This window comes from Elaeis guineensis, chromosome 1 (assembly GCF_000442705.2).
Source record: "Elaeis guineensis isolate ETL-2024a chromosome 1, EG11, whole genome shotgun sequence".
Lineage (NCBI taxonomy): Eukaryota > Viridiplantae > Streptophyta > Magnoliopsida > Arecales > Arecaceae > Elaeis > Elaeis guineensis.
In genome coordinates, this window is record NC_025993.2 from 177,793,951 (window position 1) to 177,817,012 (window position 23,062).

At 37.9% G+C, this 23,062-nt stretch overlaps 2 protein-coding genes across 15 annotated transcripts in view; one reads left to right on the forward strand and one right to left on the reverse strand.

The window, feature by feature from the left end:
• Positions 1–9,966, forward strand: part of LOC105032129 (transposon Ty3-I Gag-Pol polyprotein) — a 29,513-nt gene extending 19,547 nt beyond the window's left edge. For 2 of the 13 annotated variants that reach the window (XR_012137501.1, XR_012137515.1), the window contains exons 4-11: positions 5,481–5,528; positions 6,259–6,318; positions 6,509–6,573; positions 6,666–6,785; positions 6,882–7,041; positions 7,272–7,464; positions 7,768–9,242; positions 9,330–9,966. Coding sequence is in view for 1 of the 13 variants with exons in the window: in XM_073250059.1 (XP_073106160.1) it covers positions 6,259–6,318; positions 6,509–6,573; positions 6,666–6,692 (152 nt within the window). In the remaining 12 variants the exon portion in view is untranslated. Of the gene's footprint in view, positions 1–4,209; positions 6,319–6,508; positions 6,574–6,665; positions 6,786–6,881; positions 7,042–7,271; positions 7,465–7,767; positions 9,243–9,329 lie in introns of all 13 variants that reach the window. The other 11 variants (XR_012137495.1, XR_012137511.1, XR_012137493.1 and 8 more) reach the window with 8 other exon arrangements.
• Positions 9,967–11,479: 1,513 nt separating this feature from the next.
• Positions 11,480–16,116, reverse strand: LOC105032131 (serine/threonine-protein kinase PBL27). 2 transcript variants are annotated; one of them, XM_010906484.4, is made up of 6 exons: positions 15,588–16,116; positions 14,602–14,801; positions 14,114–14,303; positions 13,187–13,578; positions 11,951–12,551; positions 11,480–11,738 (listed from the first exon to the last, which is right to left on the reverse strand). In XM_010906484.4, exons 1-6 carry the CDS (start codon positions 15,730–15,732, stop codon positions 11,668–11,670), a joined length of 1,599 nt encoding a protein of 532 aa, XP_010904786.1. In that variant the 5' UTR covers positions 15,733–16,116; the 3' UTR covers positions 11,480–11,667. The 2 variants fall into 2 exon arrangements, with proteins under 2 accessions (XP_010904786.1, XP_029116743.1); XM_029260910.2 differs by having other exon boundaries at positions 14,602–14,790; positions 15,588–15,725.
• Between the last annotated feature and the right edge of the window lie 6,946 nt (positions 16,117–23,062).

Here is a 23,062-nt window from a genome sequence, read left to right on the forward strand (position 1 = left end):
AGTAGATACACTAGAAGATATTATAGAAGATGCAACATCCATAATTCTAGCACCAGACCCATTAGATACTTGCTTGGCTACTTTGGAATGTGTGACTTTGAGGAATATATGAAAGAAGTTAACATCTTGTTAGATACACCACATGATAAAACCACTCCTCCATGGACAATCAAGTATGAGCCATTGCTCACATTAGCCAGTACACCAATAGTCCCATCTTTAGAATCACCACCTACGTTAGAATTGAAACCTCTTCCTGCTACGCTTAAGTATGTATTTCTAGGACTCAATGACACCCTCCCGGCAATCATTGCATCAGACTTGACCCCTAATCAGGAAGCACAATTGGTTGGTATTCTGAAGGAACACAAAGAGGCTATCGGTTGGTCCATTGCCGATTTAAAAGGAATTGACCCCTCCATTTGTATGCACCATATTCATTTTGAGGAACATGCCAAACCCCATCGAGATATGCAGAGGAGATTGAACCCAAACATGCGTGAAGTAGTAAAGAAAGAGATGGTAAAGTGGTTAGATGCTGGAATCATCTACCCCATATCCGATAGTAAATGGGTCAGTCCCACTCAAGTAGTACCTAAGAAATCTGGTATTACTGTGGTGGAGAACGAAGAAGGTGAACTACTTCCAACTCGCATATCATCTGGATGGCGAGTATGCATAGATTATAGAAAACTGAATGCCGTTACTAGGAAGGATCATTTTCCATTGCCCTTCATCGATCAAATCCTAGAACGGTTAGCAGGACAAAGTTTCTACTGTTTTCTTGATGGTTATTTAGGGTACAATCAAGTACCTGTATTTCCGGATGATCAAGAAAAGACTACCTTCACCTGCCCCTATGGCACTTTCGCTTTTCGGCGTATGCCATTCGGGCTTTGCAATGCACCCGCTACATTTCAACGGTGCATACTGGCCATTTTTTCGGATATGGTGGACAAATGTCTTGAAGTTTTTATGGATGATTTTTCTGTGTTTGGAACCACCTTTGAGGATTGTCTCCATAATCTTTCCAAAGTTCTTAAACGGTGTATGGAGACAAATCTTGTCCTAAGTTGGGAAAAGAGCCATTTCATGGTGCGGAAAGGAATTGTATTAGGACATATTATTTCTGAAAAAGGGATCGAGGTAGATAAAGCCAAAGTTGAGGTCATTTCAAAACTACCACCCCCTACTTCGGTCCGACAAATACGATCTTTCTTAGGTCATGCCGGATTTTATAGACGCTTCATCAAAGACTTTAGCAAGATTTCAAGACCCTTGTGCAATCTGTTGGCCAAGGATACACCTTTTGTCTTTGATGAAGACTGTTTGAAAGCGTTCAACACATTACGAACAGCCTTGACAACAGCATCCATAATAAAATCCCCTGACTGGTCCATTCCATTTGAGATTATGTGTGATGCCTCTGACTTTGCAATAGGTGCCGTCTTAGGCCAAAAAATCAATAAGGAGCCACATGTGATCTATTATGCTAGCAAGATTCTTTCCGATGCCCAATTAAACTACACCACAACAGAAAAAGAGCTACTAGCAGTAGTGTTTGCCCTTGAAAAATTTCGCTCATATCTGTTAGGGTCTAAGGTTCTAGTTTACTCTGATCATGCGGCTCTGAAACATCTCCTCTCAAAGAAAGATACTAAACCGCATTTGATCAGATGGATCCTTCTTTTACAAGAATTTGATCTGGAAATCCGAGTTAAGAAGGGTTCTGAGAATGTGGTAGCTGATCACATCTCCAGGATCTTAGTTGAACACACGATAGGAATAGATGAGGTCAAAGAAAAATTTTCTGACGAACAACTTTTCGCAATCTCCTCTAGCCGTCCTCCATGGTTTGCCCATATTGTCAATTACTTGTCAACAGGACAAGTACCTTCTCACTGGACAAAACAAGAAAAGGATCGATTTTTCTCGCAAATTAAACATTATTTCTGGGAAGAACCTGAACTATTCAAATACTGTCCTGACCAAGTTATTCGCCGTTGTGTCCCCGAGAGTGAATTCCAAAGCATTCTCACTTTTTACCATTCTTCGGCATGTGGGGGACATTTTAGTGGAAGAAAAACTGCAGCAAAAGTACTGCAAAGTGGGTTTTATTGGCCAACGCTTTTCAAGGATGCACATGAATTTGGCCGAAGTTGTCTGCGATGTCAGCAAACAGGAAATTTATCCAAGAAGGATATGATGCCGCTGACCCCCATTTTAGTAATAGAAATCTTCGATGTTTGGGGAATTGATTTCATGGGACCTTTTCCAGCCTCACTTGGATTTGAATATATTTTGGTGGCAGTTGATTACGTATCAAAATGGGTGGAGGCAATAGCTACGCGGACTAATGATAATAAAATTGTAATTAGTTTTATCCAACGAAACATCATTAGTCGATTTAGCTTCCCAAGGGTGATCATTAGTGATGGGGGGACTCATTTTATGAATAAACACTTTGAAGCACTTATGAAAAAATATAATATTTCACACAAAGTGGCCACACCATATCACCCCCAAACTAATGGTCAGGTAGAGGTGTCAAATAGGGAGATTAAACATATCCTAGAAAAGACGGTTAGGCCCGATAGAAAGGATTGGTCTCTTCGCTTAGACGATGCATTATGGGCTTACCGTACTGCTTTTAAAACACCCATAGGAATGTCTCCCTATCGACTTGTATTCGGAAAAGCTTGTCATTTGCCGGTGGAATTGGAACATCGTGCATTTTGGGCCATACGGCAATTTAACTTTGATATGAAAAATACAGGTTCCAATAGGAGACTCCAATTAAATGAACTTGAAGAGCTACGCAATGAAGCGTACGAGAGTGTCAAAATTTATAAGGCTCGAACTAAAGCATACCATGATAAATTTATTGCACGAAAAACGTTCGAGCCCAATCAAAAAGTTTGGCTCTTCAATTCTAGATTGCGTCTGTTTCCTGAAAAACTTCGCTCACGTTGGGACGGACCTTTCATTGTAACTCAGGTATTTCCTCATGGAGCTATAGAACTCAAAAATCCTAAACAGGGGAACACTTTTAAAGTGAATGGTTAGCGATTGAAACCTTACATAGATGGAATTAGTGATGGAGAATTAATTGAATCTATTGATTTAGTGGATCCAAAACTGCCATAATACTCAATTCAGTCTGGCTGAAGACGTAAAACTTAGCGCTTGTTGGGAGGTAACCCAACGATTTCATATTTTTTTACTTTATCGCAGCTGCAGGAATTTAGAACAAGAGCCTATTAATCAATGAAGCTATCTTCAACTTCCGAAGCAAAATTATCCCAGGTGCACTCTCTCCTTTTATTTTCTTTGCTTTTCTACTCCATTGAGGACAATGTAGATTAAGTTGGGGGGGGGAAAATTAATCAAATCCTCGAGTATGGTCAGAAATAATTAGTTTTGTGTATTCAAATTTTGATTAAGAGTCAATTAGGCATCCTAATAAATGAATGATTAACGGTCAAGATAATTTTAGAGATACTGAGGAATAAATTATTAAGAAAATCCAATGAATGGTAGGGTTTAAACTAGATCAAATTTTAGGAGTAATTCTACAACCTTCTTCTTACTGATCTCAATAAAAAATCTGCTTCATGAGAAATTGGGTGGAAAGATCGAGGTATGCAAAAAATTCTTCTTAAAATATATATATATATATATATAAAAAGAGAGAAAGAAAAAACAACATTGGTCTCCTACTGAGTAACCGGGCCCTTTCGCCTAAGTAAGCGTTGTGGTTCGCGTAAAAAGGTAGGCAATGTTAAAAAAAAATAATAATAATAATAATAATAAAATATATATATATTAAGGAGACTAAATTGCAAGAAGATAATAAACCTCTTTTTCATTAAGTTAGAGGATTTAAAGAGTAAAGTGGAGAGTTGGTGAAAGAAAAGCTCTGAAATTTCTTTAATTAATACTCAGCCACTAATTGGATCAAATTGATAATCCAATGAAATATCTCTTTAATGGTCTGACCAAGTAACATCTACCTTTTGGGATGCCTAACCTACTTTTTATTCAAAATCAAGTCGGTACACAATGCTGATATATCTATTTTACTCGAAGACGAGCAAAATTCAAGTTGGGGGGTGTGATAAACACTTAATTTAAGTATTTTAAATTAAAAAATTATATTTAATTTATCTTATTTATTAAGAATTTGATGTTTCTTTCTATGTTTTACAGGAAAAGTGATCGTCGATACAAAGAGTCCGATTCATAGATCAAAAAGACTCAAGTTTGAAGAAAATTGGACTTAAAATAAAATTAAAATAAAAGAAAGATGCATCCGGTATTATAGAAAATGAAGATACTATGCAAGGAATCCAAAAAGGATATAGATGTCATTATGAAGGAACTTTTGTTTCTTTTTGGAATATACAAAAAAGGTTTCACGTGAATTCAAAGGCTCTGGGCGGTTTCACGTGAATTCAAAACAAAAGAAAGGTGACGCGGGATGCAGACGCGGGCAGGACGTGGGCAGGACGCGGAATGCGTAAGGAATGGACGCGGCGTGAGCTCGTGGGCGCGAGGGTGAGCGTGGACGCGGGCGGGACGGACGCAAGCAGGCGCGCACTGCAGATACAGTGGCCAGCAAATTAAAGGAAAAAATTTTTATTTGGAAATACCTTAAGTGAAAAAATTTGTATTTTTTTTTTTATTCCCACATCGGAAAATCATGTAAAACTCCTCCCTCCTAATACCTATAAAAAGGCTTTTGTACTCCCATTAGAGGGGAGCCCAGAAATTCTTCTAGAGCCTTGCATAGAGGAATAGAAAGGGACTACTTCATGAGCAGCTAGGCTGGCAGTCTCGGGAGTGGAGAAGAAATTTTGTAACGACACAGAAATGGTTTATTGTTCTAAACTTTCCTGTATTTCTTTATATGCAATAAAGATTATGTTTTTTATTTAAATTGTCATGAGTTCTTTAATTGCTCTCATTTATATGTTTTTATTTATGCTTTCTTGTTAGATTAATATTAGGAATAGTTTTTACTTTCCGGAGACGCGCCGTGATCTACGGATACGGGGCGTGCCGAGGAAAGAAGAGTTATTTACCCAATACTTTCCGGAGACGCGCCGTGATCTACGGGTACGGAGCGTGCCGAGGAAAGATAGGTATTTTTCCTAAGATTAATCGCATCCATTTAATAAAGAAAAAAAAGAAAAAGAGATACAACTCTACTAGTGCAAAGTGATTCAAAACTCCCAAGTTCTTTATTTTCTAATTACCTTAATTTTAAGATAATTTATTTTCTAAATAAAAAACAACGTTTCTTTCTTTTATCTTGCAATCTCAACTTAGCCCAAGGTCCCTGAGGATACGATCTCGACTCATCCTACCTACGTAGTGAGTAGAGTTATTTTTGGTGCTATCAACGACTACGCATCAGTGTCCTGCTAACATGATGATTTATGCTGTCTCTAATGTTGGGTTAAGTTGTATTAAAACAGGGTCTTGAGATGATAGAACTGGTCATTGATGTGCAGAATTGCTTACAGGTGCAGTTTTATTTTATAATTGCCCACGGATATGCCCTTTAGCTACTGGATGAATACCAGCTGTTACATAGTTTACCATAAGGGAACAATTAATGCAGGCATTTGTTGGAGTGGCTCATGATCTGAATTATATCATTATTGCATTTAGAGGTACCCAAGAACACAACTATGAATCAAATTCGAGTTGGTTATCTAGTACTCTGATGCAAATGCTTGAGTATGACTCCACCCATGGAACTGACATCTCAAAATCATGACTCTACTCAAGGGCAGTTTAATACTTTTATGTGCATAGTTCTGCTCTTTTCTTCTGGAAGTTGTGCTCAAGCTTTGTTCATATCTCTATAAATTGTCTAGGGACACATGGATATATAGCAGTACAAGCATTAGTTGCCCATAATAAATATAACCATTATGTCTTGTCTAAACTTGGCTTTTTGTGAATTTTGTCTCACCAATCTATCCTATTAGTCGATGCCTGCTGTGTTACTGCAAACTTTTGCCAACCCATTTTCATGATTGTTACCAATGTCAGCTCAGGTTTTCCTCATTCTGTAGTTTGTGTTTTACTTTATACATATCCAGACTGACTTCACCCATAAGAATGCCGACTAATGATGAATGCAATATGCTGGGAGATCTACTGATGAACTTCATTGCTTTTTACTGAAATCCTTGCTATCTCAGATTGTCTTGTGACACATTCTATAACTTAATGCCTTCTGTGTAGAGTACATTGATCATTCCGATCCCCATAACATGCATATTGTGAGCCACCAGCTGGTGTCAAGTAAGTAGAATATCACTATTTTTTTCATGATGGTTTTCTCATCTGCTAGACAAAAGATATACTTGTTTAGTCATCTTCATGACCAATAACGCATATTCATTGACAATCATTTGGTCTTTTCTCTATATTTCCAAAATTTCACATTGTTTTCTATTTGATCGAGCTGTATTTGGTTTCTGACATTCTGTAGATGGTAATTGGAAGTACTCTCAATCAGCTACTCTATCGTATCTCTCTAGCACCAGCTATCATTGGGTCAGAGAATTTCGAGATTCAAATAAGAATCAACTCCATTTAAGCAGTTTATTGTTTTTATTAAAATATTTGCAAATATCTATTTCTTCTAGTCTTCCGGACTGCTTTTCTTGGACTGAACATATGATGGACTATTGATTTCTAAATCATATGCAATTGGATTGAAGATTTGTTCTGGAAGCAGCTTGATCTGAAATATCCAGGCATGCCAGGTACAATGGTCTGTAGTGTTTTTATGTTTTATGGAACTGACTTAAAGTTGTCTGAATGCTGATTATTAATCTTCATGTTTTGCTGTATGATTAAAGCTGCACCATGGGTTTTACTCTGCTTACATAGCACGACTCGACGTCCTCTGATCGAAGTGCAGTTAAAAAGACTAGGGAGTTATATGGGAATATGAACATCATCATTACCAGGCATTCAATGGGAGGGGCTTTGGCTTCCTTTTGTGCACTTGATCTTACTGTAACTACCATCAACTTCTCTTATTCGTCTATATATGATTACTCACTATCTATTATAATCTATATTTTAGAACCTTCTGGATTATCATTCCATGTTTTGCGGGTGGAGATTGCTAATTACACGGTTATTTTGATTCCAATAAAATGTCATACCTTTCGTTGTAATTGCATTTTATCTTAGCAGTTAAATTAGATATAAAAAAATAATTTCATCATCAACTTCTTTTATAGGTTAACAATGGACTGCAAAAAGTTCAGCTCATGACCTTTGGACAACCTTGTGTTGGCAATGCTGCTTTTGTATCCTACTTGCCAAGATGTACCATGTACTATCCAGGTGACAAGTGCGAACGATGTAGTGCCACATCTCCCACCAAACGACACTTACTTCCCTCAAAAGACTTATCATTACTTCCCATTTGAGGTAATACAAAGCATTAATTAATAAATTTATTATTGAATTTATAAATTTATTTTGTAAATAGCACTGGAAAGAATCCCAGTGTGCCTTATTGTTACATCTGTGATAAACCTATTCTCAGTTCTTATAATGTATTCAGAAGTTTAATCACCTTTTTTTTTCTTTTTTGTGTGCATGTGTGTGAGTCTGTCCACCTCTTGTCTGAATGCTTCATAACATGATTTTGCATGCATCTGGATGAAACATCAGAACTAAGCCTCAGTGGGTTGTTATCTTCTCTAATTCCATCTTAACCCTTATTCCAAGGTGTTGCATAGGGCTGATTCCTGTCACCTATGCTAGGGATGCAACTCAGTCACGTCAAGCAGGAGCAAGGGCCATTCCAGATCCTTACTCAACCAACAAACAACGTCAGACTGACAGGCCTAAGCCAACCACAAATTCACATATTTGAACCTAACTCAGATCTGATGACTTCAAAGTCTCAATTAGAACATAATTTAAACCCACCTGGTTTGGGTCAGATTTGGTTGGACTAAGGGAGGTTACATTGTCTAAGGATTTTGATCATGAGCTGGAATCTGCAACAATCATGCTTTGGATAGGTTTATTGCCCTAGGCTAGATATATGGGTCAGATATGAGGGTCCTTTGTTGTTGGGTTATATTGGGAGCCGTGCTATAAAACTTTGGGTCGAGCTGCATTTAGCCAGAACTTGAAACCAACCTTTTCAGGTCCAAAGCCAACATTAGTTTTAGCCAAACCCATCCCAGAAGAGGATCCAATGTTCGCAAAATCAATACTGTCACCCATTCCAATCGGTACCATATTGGTACGGTACCATGCTGTATTGACACATATATGCCCACTAGTGTCAATCATGTGGCAACGAGAGCAAGAGAGCCAAAAAAGAGAGAAGAAGGCAGAGAGAGAGAAGAGGAGGAAGGACCTACCAGGAAATGAAAGGCGGATCAAGGACCGGTGGTCGTCGATCAGAGGCCAGAGTCCGTTGGTTAGAGGCAGGAAGTCGTGCGGGGGGGGGGGGGGCGGTGGTGGTGGGGGGTGCTGTGTCCTGTTGGCGGATAGAGGTGAGGTCCCCATGACCAGCATCTTACCAGCAGCCCAAGCGAAGGGCGAAGAAGCCTCCATAGGTAGACCGAGAGAGAGGGAGAGAGATCAAAAGTTTGAGGAGGGCAGATCAAGAGAGAGCACAGGTGATCAAGAGAGTTCAAGGGAGGGAGGGATTTATTAAAGGGGTTCAACCAGATTGACAGGTGCAGCCAAACTGACCTGGTTCCCAATCATTCCGGCTCAGTATGCTCCAAACCAAGCAGTTTGGGTCAGGTTTGGCAGACGCCAAGAGGTTTACTTGAGCCTAATTTTGGTTGAACGCAGCCTTACTGTTTTTCCAGATTGTTGCCGATCATTATTTGCCAGAATTGAAAGCAAGTGTGGGTATAGGGAGCGTGTTTCTCAAGAATTTTGAATAATGAACCACTATGGAAGGAAATGTGGATATGATTCTCTGAAGTGGGGATGCCACCCTAATTAGAAGTTTCTAGCGTGTAAGATCAGCTACTGCTCTTTTCACAACAATCACCTCTAGACATCTCCTCTATTTTTCAAAGAAATTTTTACAACTTCTCCATGTGATCTGCCATACAGTACACTTCACCTTAGAAAGAATTTCACGTATGGCTGCATAGCATTCGAGAAGGAAACAAGACATATCTGGTTTAGAAGATTTGTGATGGATCTGGAGAAGACCCAGCTTGTAGCAGGTATGCATGCATATACTTATTATCCTTACTGAATAACTAGCATTGCTGCTGAAATCCCTTGCTTACACCCTTGTATTTTCTGGAAAGGTCTGTGTGTGGGAACAGCATATTGGACCATCTCAAGTATTTATTATGGCATTGAATTAGGGTCTGATGGTTCAGGCTCCTGTAAAGTACTAATGGACAACAATATTGGAGAGTACCACATGGATCTTGGTGGCAGCATTATCTTGTCAATGGATCCTACCGCACCATCATTTTTAAAGCAGAATTTATCAACAGAAGCACATGGTAGCTCTGTATGGTATTCATTTACTTGTGAACTGAGTCTAAAAGACTTGGTGATTGTCTGCTTGCTAAGGTCCTGGAGAAATGTGCCAGAATTCGGGGTAAATGGTTCCCTCGTTCTTCCACTGTTGCCGAGGATGTGTATACAAAGCTAACCTTTTTAACCAAGGGAACTCCAGATTATATTGGTTGTTCACTGTATTCTTTTGTAAACCATGCAGTGAGTTTTAGCACTGATCCAAGCTGCTTGATTGAATGATGTTGTTTATGTTTTATTTTACAACTGCTGTTATTGAGTGCTAGAGATGGTGAAATTGCCTTTGTTTTCTTCATTTCTTTTGCTGATTTGTACATTTTTAAGTCTTAGACTGCTCTGTCGAGAGGAATGGCAAAACCATGATCAGTTGTTTTAATTCCATTTCAAATTTGAGAGGAACTTATGAACTGAAGATGTGGTATATACATACTCATATCTACTAGGATAGAGTTTTGTTGTTCCCTGAGTGCGAAGTCTGGCCGTTAGTACTCAAATGACTGATGGACAGAGTGAGTTACCATCATCAAAATGGCGCAGCTATTGGATTGCACGCATTGTGCAGACATGCAGTGTGAGATAGATATTGCCCTGTATTGTCTTGGCTCTAAAATTTGGATTATCTGGGACTTTAAACCCATTAATCTTTTCAATAACTCAATTTGATCGCAAGTAGTCTGAGATCTTAAAAATGCCTATTTCTTTTAGGTGATGAAAGGTAAGAGGCTTAAAAAGTAGTATGTGCTCAAAAGTTTCTAACACAAACTTCATGTGACATACGATTTTTTGTTCCTTTTTTTCGTTCAGTTCACTAGAGAGTATCCTTATGTGGAAGTCTGTGCCATGTGGACGTCCAATATCAAGAAGAAGATGGTTGGGCCAAGTAAGTATTTCACCATCATCCTTCCCACATGAGAAGTTATTAAGATTTTTCTCCTTTGCATGGGGCTTCTTGCAAGCATGCAATTTATACTCATCATCATAAACATCAATTCTCTGCTCTCTGTTGATACCACGACTTGGTTAAAATCCAAATCACTTGCGTGATATCGTACAGGAAATGCAAGAAGATCAATATGCTTATAAGCAAATGTGACTTGATGAATCTACAGTTCTGGACTGATATTACATGTTCACTATTCAGAAACAACATGATTGGAGAACCTATGAATTCAGGAAAACAGGAAAATCTCATCAAAGTTCCTAAGAATTTAAAACAATAAAAATCTTATATCGAATATTTTCATCAAAAACTGATTAATATATGGAAAACGAGTGACAATCAAAAGACATTTTTTCTTTGCTGAGATATGGGAGGGCCTAGCACCAATCCTCTCCTAACGTCACCTTACCCCATCTGCGACAGAACCTAGGCTACAACGCAGCCCAGGCCTTGTGCTCTCAGCACCACTTGGAAGAAACTAAATTGATAACCAGAGTTTCACTCCATACAATTTAGCCAGTGAATCTATTTTTCTTTTTCCAATGCTTTAGTATTGTGCCTGACAACTCCGGAAGCAGTTTCAAGTCCTTGTAAGGTGAGCTTCAGAAATACAGCTTGTGCGGCTGAGGGCATGAACGGCACGAACAGCATTGACGCATGCATGAATGGTATAGATTTGAAGATGGCACAACATCCGCAAAACATACTATATTGCAAATTCTATCTAATAGAACCAAAAACAATATAAGCGCATCGGAAATCGTACAATGAGTGAAAAAACTCATCATACACAAACATGAGCTCCGCAAAAATAAAATGCAACACACAAATACAGCTCTTGCTTTGACCAGCAACAAAAAGCCCTATGCTTTTATTGTTCCAGATGATTTATGCCAGCTAGTAGTATGCTTCGCATTAAGAAGCAAAGTTTTTCAACGAAAAGAGATCAAACCCCACAAGCATTCAAAATCATGGCCATGGAACATATGATACTTTATATAAGATCAATAAAATACAAAAACTGCTATGAGACATGCAAAAACACACCCGACATAGACTTTATAGACCAAAACTATGGCACCTTTCTCTTTAGGCTTCAGACAGCCTTTCTGACAGAGTGCAGCAACTCGCACCCAACCTATCTGTGACATGCTAGACATCTACTCAATTTGAAATGCAACCCTCCCTTCAATTGATGCCTTCTTTCCACATCTCGTCCCAGGAACCAAACCTGCAGGAGTGTGATCTTATGGTTGAGAATTCATTGTAATTACAGACTCACAGCAACTGACAACCTTATTCCCAGAACTGAGAATGGCTCTAAGATGGAATGGATGATGCATCTACTCTGAAGAACCTGTGACAGCTTTTTCTGCTAGAGACTAACATGGCAAATGCATGATGTAATGGATTAAATCCGAAAAATGCCTTTTAACTACTCACTCGTACTATCAAAGCTGATGGGTTCTTTCATTCTCTTTCTCTCTCTCCAATTTTCACCCCATACTTTTGCCTCTGCAACTGCACGCTCTCTATCAAGGTCTCGGTTTGAAGTCCCTGGAGCTTCTCTAGCTTTTCCTACATGGATTGCGCTGTTCATTTGAGACTCTTGTATCTGCAATTCATCAGGATCCAAATTTCTTCCAGACTGACCAACTACATCTCCTCTGCCTCCATCTCCAATGTTTGGCCCCCTGAAAAAGTCTCTATGCCTAAAGTCAGGTGAATGCCTATGTGGTGACTGGATAGCATGTTGATTGTCAAACCCAACACTGGGGTTCTTCCAATCCTCTCTCGCCCTTGGGGTGGATGGACCAGCTCTGTTACTCTGAGAACTAGCTGCATTTGGATCATAAGTTTGTGAAGCTAGGTATGTAAGTGCAGTGACAACATCCCCAATAAGAGGCCGAGTTGCTGCTTGCTCCTGCAGACACATCGCAGCAACAGCTAGAGCCTGGTACAGTCCTCTCATTGGATAGCGGCCTTGCAACTTTGGATCTGCCATCTTGGGGAACTTTCTTCGATCTCTGAATAATGGGCGAGCCTGCATACAGGATCAAACAAATACCTATTTGACATTAAATTTTTGCCAACTCAGCATATCAAATTGAAATTTCCTTGTCAATTTCCAAGTTCAAGAATTAAGAAATATGAAGCTTATATCTTCAAGCATTAGTTCTCTAACATTCAAAATATACACATCTTCAGATTCTTGATATAGTGCACAGACTTTCAGATTCTTTTTTCTTTTGAGTTCATAGTTTCTAAACTTCTGATCAGAAAGTCTAGTAAATTATCATTTCAAGCTAACAATGCTATGACTGCCCAAAAGGAAATCCCTGCAACTGGTATCCCCTCTTTGAAAGAAAATTCTGCCCAATGGGATAGCCTGGTACCTAGGCAAATGATTCTATCCAAAATGTGGTTCACTGAGGGAATACTAGGGGTTTAGTAAGTTGATGTTTCCAAGTTCCCTCCTGTCATATTTATCATTATCCTTAAACAATATTGAGATGGAAACATACATATCTAAAGTGTAGTTACATTGAAACTTCACAATAAACTTCCCATGGCAACCAGAATGATGGGGTACATGATCAAGACATTAAAGAAAATATAAATAAAAATTCTCAAAAAGTGAACTATGAGAAATTGGGAGCGATAAGGAAAATTACTTACCCATGCCACTAGATTATGCTCCCCAGCAGCCCGGGTGTTGTCAATAGCTTTGCGCCCTGTAATCAATTCAAGGAAGACAACACCAAAACTATAGACATCAGATTTTAGTGTTAGCTGCCCTGTCATAGCATATTCAGGAGCACAATAGCCATATGTCCCCATGACCCGTGTTGAAACATGAGTCTTGTCACCAACAGGGCCAAGTTTTGCAAGCCCAAAATCAGACAGCTTAGGAAAATATCCTTCAGCAAGTAGGATGTTTGATGATTTGAAATCTCTGTATATAACAGGAGGGTTTGCCTCATCATGCAGGTATTCCAAGCCTTTCGCAGCACCAGCTGCAATCTTCATCCGTGTATTCCAGTCAAGGGGTTTTCTGTCAGGTGGAATATCTGTGAAAGAATCACATGCCATTTATATACTTAAATTGTGAATAATAAAAGGATAACCAAATACTCTAATCATCATATATAACATAAAATCCAATACGTAAAAAAAGCAAAAGTATTTTGTTCGATATGGCTAAGAGCACCAAAGTGATACATGGACTTAAAGACATTCTGTCAAGAGAATTCTAAAAACAGAATTTAGGTGATCTAAGCACCTTCTTATTATATTACACAAACATCAACGGTTAATATCCAAGACAGGCTATGTTCATGTTCTCATACTGAAACCCAATTACTCCTGGCACCACAAATTGTGCCAACTTCATAATAAGCAGATCATCAGATAACACAATGAAGCATAAAAAATTGAAGTTTATCCACTGTATTGTCTTAGAGGTACTTTAAGAACCCAAGTATGTTCTTCGTACCACCGGCAGCAGACACGACTATCAAATGTCAGTTCCATGAACCCCACCAGCAATAAAGAAATAAATAATAACTTTTTAATCACTAGCTTAAAGAAGGTATAGAATCTGACCATGCAAATGATCCTCCAATGATCCTAGAGGCATAAACTCATACACAAGGAGGCGTTGATCTCCATCGGCACAGTAACCAATTAAGTTGACAAGATTTGGATGATGCAATAGGCTGAGCATGAGTACCTCCACCAGAAATTCTCTGTTCCCTTGAAGGCCATTCCTGTCCAATTGTTTTACAGCAACAACCTGCCAAAATAAGTTTTTTTATATTTTGGCTCCATGAGTCAAAACCAGCAAGTAACAGCTTAGTAAAAAACAGATCAAAACATAAGAACAAACTAGACGTGATTTGCGCATGTAGAAACATGCATGGTGCCCTTGTTCTTTCCTTTTTACAGGTCTTAACTGAATTCGAAGATGGACCACATGCAATGGATCATAATTTTAATTTTACCCAACATGTTCATTAGGCTATAGAGTATACATTAGAGAAACATGGTTCATGAATTGATATATAAAATCAAGCAATGTGATATCGGCTGACCTGTCCAGTGTTCTCTAAGCGTCCTTTATACACACGACCAAAACCCCCTTCCCCCAGAAGGCAATCTTGTCTAAAGTTCTGAGTTGCAGCAGCAAGCTCACGAAAAGTGAATGTTTGCGCTGCAATATGGGATGATGTTGCATCTCTGGGCACCAATGTTGGGTTCCTGGAGTCTGAACCATTCCGCATCTTTGATTTGTCTTGCACCGAAAAACAATTCAATATTATTAAGTAAATCCAATTGAATATGGTAATGAAGTAAGTATCTGACTACAAACAATAAGATAGTATATCAGTGACCCTGTTTGGAGTTTGTAATGTTGATAAAAACCATCATATGACATGGCAACATCCATTATGTAAAAATGCAAATCAACATTCAATAGACAAAAGATTTGGGAAATGGAATTTGTTATCTTGGAGCAATGCGGAAGATGTTTCGTCAAACAATGACTTCAATATCATCACATTCCTATGCAGCAAAAGCAAAAAACTACCGAATGCGTAATTTTACGTAGAATCATACATTTCATTCCTCCTTGAACAAAGTCATTTGTCTACATTGGAAATAACTCTCAGACACCCAGTAATCCCCAAACAGCCCATAAATTGTTTACTCAAAATAGTGAAAAGAGAAATTTGAAAGAAGGGTCATAAGAAAAACATTAAAACAATCCAAACCACAACGTAAAGCAAAACGAAACGGGGGACTGAAAGACCATAGCTCAATTTAAGGGGAAAATGGGGACTAAAGCACAAACCAAATCACAAAAAAGATTAGAAAAAACACTGAAGATAAGCAAGAGTCATGCTGAAGAGCGTTCATTAAAATTTATCAAAAAAAAATCAATCTTTCCCAGGAAAAATCCAAATTGTCGAGTAATAAGATTACTGCAGATGATCAGCAAGACAAATATCGAACTGAGTTGATCGAAATGACTAAAAAAACCAATCTTTCCACGGAAAAATTCAAAAAGAACCACTACCTGAGCTAGCTCTGGTCACATGATTAGAAGATGAAGCACCTGAGGTGTCCCTCATAACATCCCCACCTCCTTCCTTCTCCTCATTCTTCTCCTCCTCCTCCTCCTCCTCCTTATCTGGCGATCCAAAACATGAGAAACAACTCATCTCCAATGCCCACAAAGAAATTGAAAAAGCTCCCAAAATCTCAAATTTTAACGGCAGCTACTCTCTGCCACGTTCACCATCGTCGCCACCGCGCTCAAGCCGCTCGGATTCCCGCAGCGGATCAGATCACCGGGAAAAAAAAAAAATCTGATTTTTTTGGGCAAAGGAAAGGAGTGAGAGGAAAGGGGTAGGCCAAGATACAAGGTGAGATAAAAATTGTAAGAGAGAAGGAAACGAGAGTAGGGAAGAGAGAGAGACGGTTTTTTTGTTGGGGGAAGGGGGGAGGGGACGGGAGAGAGAGAGAGGGGGTTGAGGTTGGGTTAAAAAGGAGAGCAAAGAGGAAAGAGTTGTAATGAGAGGAGAGAGAAAGCAGGGAGAAAAGTCAGCAGCTTGTCTGTGGGGCGGACAGTCGCTAGAAGAGGGAATGTCTACTTAATCAACCGGTAAGGGCTAAGGACGGTTTTAACACCTCATCAACTACTACTAAGAATATATATATATATATCCAAAATTAATTGTGTAGAGCACATAAAATGCACTTAAGAGCAGGAATGAATGGCTATCTATGATCCCGCATCTCATCAAAAATAATTAATATTATTAAATAAAATTAATTTTAGTTTTAGGGATCTCTTATTTCTCTCTAAAATTATTCGGATATGAAAGTTTCTGTAAAAAAAAGGAGCAAATAGAACGGTGATGGATGAAACACATCAAAAACGATATTTTTTTACATACGAAACATCCAACCTGAACATGCAAGACCACGTAGCTTTTAGAATTGTCTTAAACGTATGAGCTGATGAAGTCAACATCAATTTCATGAAAAGCTGTTAAAGTTGAGACATTCGTGGTATGTATGAGAAGAAAAAAGATTAATATTTTTTTATTTAATTTAATCATCTCTTTTTGCCTCTAAAATTATCATTTAGTGAGATATTTGAATTAATTTATTTATTTTGAAAAGATTGTTTATTAATATAACCCTTTCTAACCCTAATTGATATATGAAAATATATCTGGGCATTAGAAGTCTGAGAATATTCCTTAATATACCACAATACCATGGACTGTGCAACTATTATTTTTGATAGAAGCTCACTATAAGGAAAAATTGTACATTGGCACCATGTCAATCAGAATTTTTATTTCTACGGGCCTCATTCATCATACGACTTATCTTGGATTGTCGTCCTCTTCGTCTCGTCTTGGATTGTTCCCATAGTGTACTATAGCTGGCGTTGTAATCTGGTGTTGGATATGATTTCTTTTAGGCTTTTATTCTAATGCAGGTAGCCATATTCACGCATTATATTTCGCTGCAGGACAATTAGGTTACATCTTTTTGCATGGCGGTTGCACTTTTGTCAGTAGATAGCCCTTTCCACGGGCATCTCTCACTTCAGTCCCCCTTTTCCATCCCAAATGGCCCTTTCAACAGGCCACCCATTTTATAACTTGAACTTCAAACATAGAGTAGCTTTGACATTGAATTATACTGTTAAAAATGCCTTACATTAATGTCTTAACCACATAAACACATTCCAGATATGATATGCTCATGAAAGATTGGATTTGTGACAAGAGAGTTTGATTTATCACTGTGCCTCGATGAAGGTGGGCTCAAGACTTCATATTTTTTATTTTAATACAGATTAATAGCCATGAGAAACTAGATGGTTAAATTTCTATTTTAATATAGATAAATTAATCACTAGATTATTGACATAATGTGAACATTTCAGCTCCTTATTTGGCTCATGTAATGGAGGCAAATTGAATGGCTAACATCAGCCCTAGCTAATCAAAACTAACCAATGTAGAATGGAGTTTAATTTATCTACCAACTCTATTATTCATGCAAGTGGGGTGGGTTTGGTTAATTTGGACCCAACATGACTTAGCAAAATTTTAACATTTTATAATTTCATGACATAAATATATAAATATGTAATCTTATGGTTACTTTAGCTATAAAATGTTCGCACATAATTATTTTAGAAGCTAAATTACAAATAATTAGAAAATGGCTAAGTCTTAAATAAGGAGTCAAAAGTATTTTGTAAGGCATATAATTTATTTAATGCAGTTCATAAACACTTTCATGGAGATCATTGGTGAAGATTTTATAAAGGAGCCTTTTCCAGTTTATCTTCAAAAAAATGCTATGAGTATTACTTGTGAAGGAATTTACATCCATAGCAATGTTTAGCTATTCCTGTCTTAACTTGATGAAACTTTCTGCAATCAAAAATAATTCATAAATGTAGATCTTTGCAATCAAATATAATTCATCCCTGTAAGGATTAAATAATTTTGATGTGCTTTCCTTCTTCTGGAATCGACCAAACCTCGGTAGACATTGCATTGACTTGAAATAATCTAAGCCTCCAAGTCTTAAAATGATTTATTTAAAATTGAGATCCTTAGCATTCACATATAACCTAAAATTTGCATGACTTGAATTGGTTAAGTTGCAAAACTGGGTTGAAATCAACACCTTTATCAAATTGTGCTTGTAACAATCAAAATCATGAGAGGCCTCTCCTACCAACTACCAAAAATGAAATCTAATGACTAGAAGATATTGCCCAACCAAGATCATTAAAGGATCGATATTGTCCTCAAAGCGTTGACGTATCAAATTGCAGACCAAATCAACTTGGCAATCAAGCTAAACAAATCTGGGTCAACCATATTATTCAGTGGTTAGTTATTGAGGTCACTCACAAGAGCCAATAGCTAAGTCTCAAAGGAGTCTTTCCTACTAGCCGGATGAGAAAATTGAAAACATTTTCTTGCATTCAAATTGTTTCCATCTGGGCAGTTATTTTAATGCTCCTGAACGATAACCGCGGTACAAAGGAGACTTTGTGGTAAGGTCAAAGCTCAAGGCTTGGATTGCTCGAGGATTGGGTGGCAATTTGGGAACTCTGGTTGACCGACAGTCCGTAATGTTATTTATATGCGGATCTGAAGATAGATCCGGTCAAATCTCCGCAAGCTCCATATACATTGTGGGACTTGTAATCAGAGTCTCTTCATAATATTTCAGACACAGAGGCAGAATAAATGTCTGAGAATAAATAAAAGAATCCTAGCATTGTAACGCCATTTATTAGTTACCGTGGAGTCTAATTCATTAAATAGGCTGTATATTAGATGCAATTTAAGATATGACGAGCCAGTATCACACATGTTATGTATGACATTGGAGTCAATGCTATCAGACTTGACTGGGGTGACAAAATTTACATAAAGATGAAGTCATTGGCATCTTGATCTTTGAAAATAATTTGAGTACAACCATAAGAAAAAGATCTAGATACGCTCCTTGGCGTCTATGAGTAGCATCTTGATTTTCCAAACTTAATTTTAAATATTTTTAATGCAGAGGACCTCACAAGTGCTCTTGATGATTTGGAAGACTAAATCCATATTTTTGTATTCTTTTATAATCAGCTTCATCCATTAGAGATAATATTAGAATCAGTTATAGAGACTAGAATGGATGTTATCTTCTCTATGATTATATAGAATTTAACTTTATAGCAATGAGCACAAAATATAATCTATTATCATATCTGAGGTTTGTCTTGAATCAAACTTCAGATCAAATTAAAATAATAAATAAATTATGATGTGTGTTAGTGTGTGCCATATTTCAATGGGCTCAATCGGATATATTCAACAAATTCAATATAGCAGTTAATAATTGTAAGGTTTAGGCCCTCGAGCCAAATCTAAAAATTGTACAGTGCAACTTAAATTTACGTATAGTAAAGAGTACAAGTTATATTTATATTCATACTTAATTTTTTTGTCATGTTTGGTTAATTTTATGGTGCGTACAAATCAAAATATGTATGTAGAATTCTACTTTTCAGAGGACTGCTGGATGCAATGCTCCTTATCATCTTTTTTTCTCCTCTTCTCCCTAACATTCTCCAGGAAAATAATGCCCTATCTCCGGATAAGTTACTCCAACATCCAGATGGGCCCTCAATAACTCACAATATATATTTTATACTCTTTCATTGTATATTATGAAAGGTCTATGGTAAAATTGAAGAAAAAGCTTACTTCAAATTTAACTAATGTTAAATAGTACGATTCAAAAATATTAAACGTGTGTTTGATAAAAATTCTAAACTAGATATATATACACTATTGCGCACACCATGCTCTTCATATGACATTTATATATTAGTTTTTGGAGTCAATTGTTTCCTTCCTGTTGCGGATTTTCTCTGGTGGACAGTCAGTAGTTGGTCTAGAGCTGATCAAGAGCCGCATTTGTTATTAGGCGACAGAAGCGTTCGAAGATAATGCACTGTCGTCAGAAAAAAGACACACAGTCAAGGCCGTGATTCAGAATGATAAGGCCGATGAGAGAGAGATGGTGCTGGACTCCGTAGGACACTGGAGAAGAAGAACCTGTAAAACAAATTCCATCGGAGGTAGCTCCGATAAGGATCTTTCGACGTTCAAGTCAGTTAGATGGCCGGAGAAAGAAGAATGACAGAGTATCTAGATCGCAAAATAGTGCATGTATGCATACCTGGAGGGATCTCCGCTTACCTCTATTTATAGATGGAGCAAAATGAATAGTGAGAGGATAAGTGATTATATCGATCATATCTTATTGTACGGTGTCGCATGGTGCCGCATGGGCATCTTTAAATTCTGACGGCGAGCGTGCCTTCTATTTGATGCGCTCATGACGGTGGACGCTACCGAGTGTGGGATATAATAAATGATCCTGTGGGCATATTTAATAAAATCATAGTATCCCATCACGGTGCGTAGCTAGCCGACCAGAGTATGGCGTTTGAGTGGCATGACCTTGATGTGACATGTCAGAATTGTATGATGACCATGTTCGACGTTCAGCTAGTCGATAGAGATCTATGTAGTCAGAGTCGGTAAGACAAGGCCACTGAGGGGTGACACCTACCTCGACTGTCGTAGTCGGCCATAGGTCGCATACGAAGTCTGTTGCATGCCGCGTATTGCTCGATATAGTGGGCCATAAGTGGCATATAAATCCTAATCGGATTGATGCCGATCAGAGGTGAGCAGCCTTTAGTCGGTTAGGTGCCCAACATCGATAATGCCAGACGGGACTCATGAATTCGAGTTGGATTGAGTGACGGTAGCTTAGTCGGTATAATTTTTTTAGTCGGCTCAGAGATGAGAAGACTTGATAGTCGGTTAAGTGATAGGGATCTACCCCAACACCTCCTACCATTCTCACAATCTAAAATTGATGGTGAAGTGCCATGTCCGAAGATGATAGCTATTTATTTGGCTACACTTGCAATGTCCATGACTGCCAACAATTGAGGCGATTTTCCAAGATACATGGATCATGGTGATTTTGGTGTGGAAGCAATGTGGTCATGCAGTGGATTGACCATGTGGTCCATTTCATTATTAGTGTCTATATGGCCTGGTTTTATTTTCTCAAGTTCCAACTTGCACCCAATTATTATGTGCTTTGATGACACATTTTTGAAAACACAACAATGTTTTTTTTTTTCGTTTTCACATCATGGTCAATATTAGGTAATCTAACAGTGCTAGAACCTTTACAGTATTACCACTCCAAGGAGCCAAGTAGGCGATATTATTTGAGATTCCAAGAATAAATTGACTCGATTTACTGGGTCCTAAAATTAGATATCAAAGTATAACAATTATAGACTGCACTTGACAAGAAACATAATAACAGAACTTTGTTTGACCAAGCTATCTTAGTCATCCATAGGTCAGGGTCAACCAAAGATGTTGGTCAATGCATGGGCATAGGATGTCTCCACATCTTTCAGATTGAGCTAATTGGCCCTGGCACCTCCATGCATTCAAAACCAGCAAACTGTTTCTATTGAGTTTTGATGTATCTTTTATTTGAGAAGGACGCCAAGTCTTCTTCCTATATTCGATTCAGCAAGTCATTCTTGAGAATGGGGTCAAACTCTCTACAAGCCAATCATCTGAACCTTTAATGGATCTAAGATGGGGTTTCCTCTCAATTCGATGAGAAAATTGAGTTTTTTGGAGTCAGATCTTTCGCCAATGTGGAACTCTTTTATGAAAAATTGTTTGAGCAGACCTGTTCCTACGCCTGAAGTGGACTGTTTTGGGTTCCTAAGCTCATTTGGTGCAGATAGGTTAGTTTGGGTCTGGTTGCTATGGTTGAGCTGGGATTAGGCTGCATAGACTAGACCATGATAAATGGGTGTTGTTGCACCCAATTGTTATGTGGACCCGGTCAAATAGAATGGCATCAATGTTAGACCTAATCCAATGTGCTCGGACCTAATTGAGTTCAAGATTCGGAAATTGGCTAGTCCTCATAGGTCTTGAAACAACCATTGCTCATGGATGGGTTTGAGTTCTGCGTCCACATTGACTCAGATTCCTTGCTCAAAAATAAGGTTATAGACTAATCCCCTTTGCTTGGTCAGCTGATTTGGATTTCAGTGATAAATGCTGGATTTCCTTTTGATTGAGTTTTGCCGTGTGATATGAATTCATGCCAACAGGTTAATTTTAATAAAATGAAGTACTAGGAACAACACCACGATCATTTTTTTTTTATTATTTTGGTTAACCGATTGGTTTCATTCATGGCATTTGTATGGAATAGAATTTTCGTATCTCACATTAATATTATACCTAGAAAAGAGTGGATCACATGAATGATTTAGAATGATCAAGTGACTAAATCATAAGAAAGAATGTTTTTTCAAAGAAAATTTGAATGGTGGACAAAGATCTCATATGATTGTGAGAGAATATTAACATTTGAATAGCTATTTATTTGGCAACCAAAATCGATGTATTAACTGAAAAAATTTCAAACAAAACATAGCATTGATTGAGTTGGTTGCATTATGAATTTCCACATATCAAACTATAAAAATAAATAAGTACACTATGACATAAAAATTCAAATTCAGATAAAATTGTCTATAAACCATATTCATGTATAAAATTATATGCTAGTACAAAATTAATATCCTCGCAACTTTTCATTGATAAATAGCAATCATATTATCCAAATTACATCCCTCCAACCAAATCATTTTTTTTTTAAAGAAAGAATATTAACATTGGAGAGCAGGCATATATAGCTCATCAAGCCAACATCAAATATCTAAGAGCTTTCATAATACATCTTGTCTTCCTTTAAAAAAAAAATTATTGCTCATGAATTCCATTATCACCGCCTCCCCCTCTCCAACAACCCTCGGATACTATAGAACATGGCGACAAAAGGAAAAGTATTATATGTGGCATACTTCTGTGCTGTCCACTATTCGGT

Bases quoted from the DNA above. Each gene is read 5' to 3' on its own strand.
- LOC105032131 (XM_010906484.4), bottom strand. From the start codon at position 15,732: ATGAGTTGTTTCTCATGTTTTGGATCGCCAGATAAGGAGGAGGAGGAG. The intron at 14,802-15,587 runs GTAGTGGTTCTT...TTTCGGTGCAAG, and splicing joins TGTGACCAGAGCTAGCTCAG to ACAAATCAAAGATGCGGAAT. The intron at 13,579-14,113 runs GTCAGATTCTAT...ATTCTTTCACAG, and splicing joins ATTGGAGGATCATTTGCATG to ATATTCCACCTGACAGAAAA.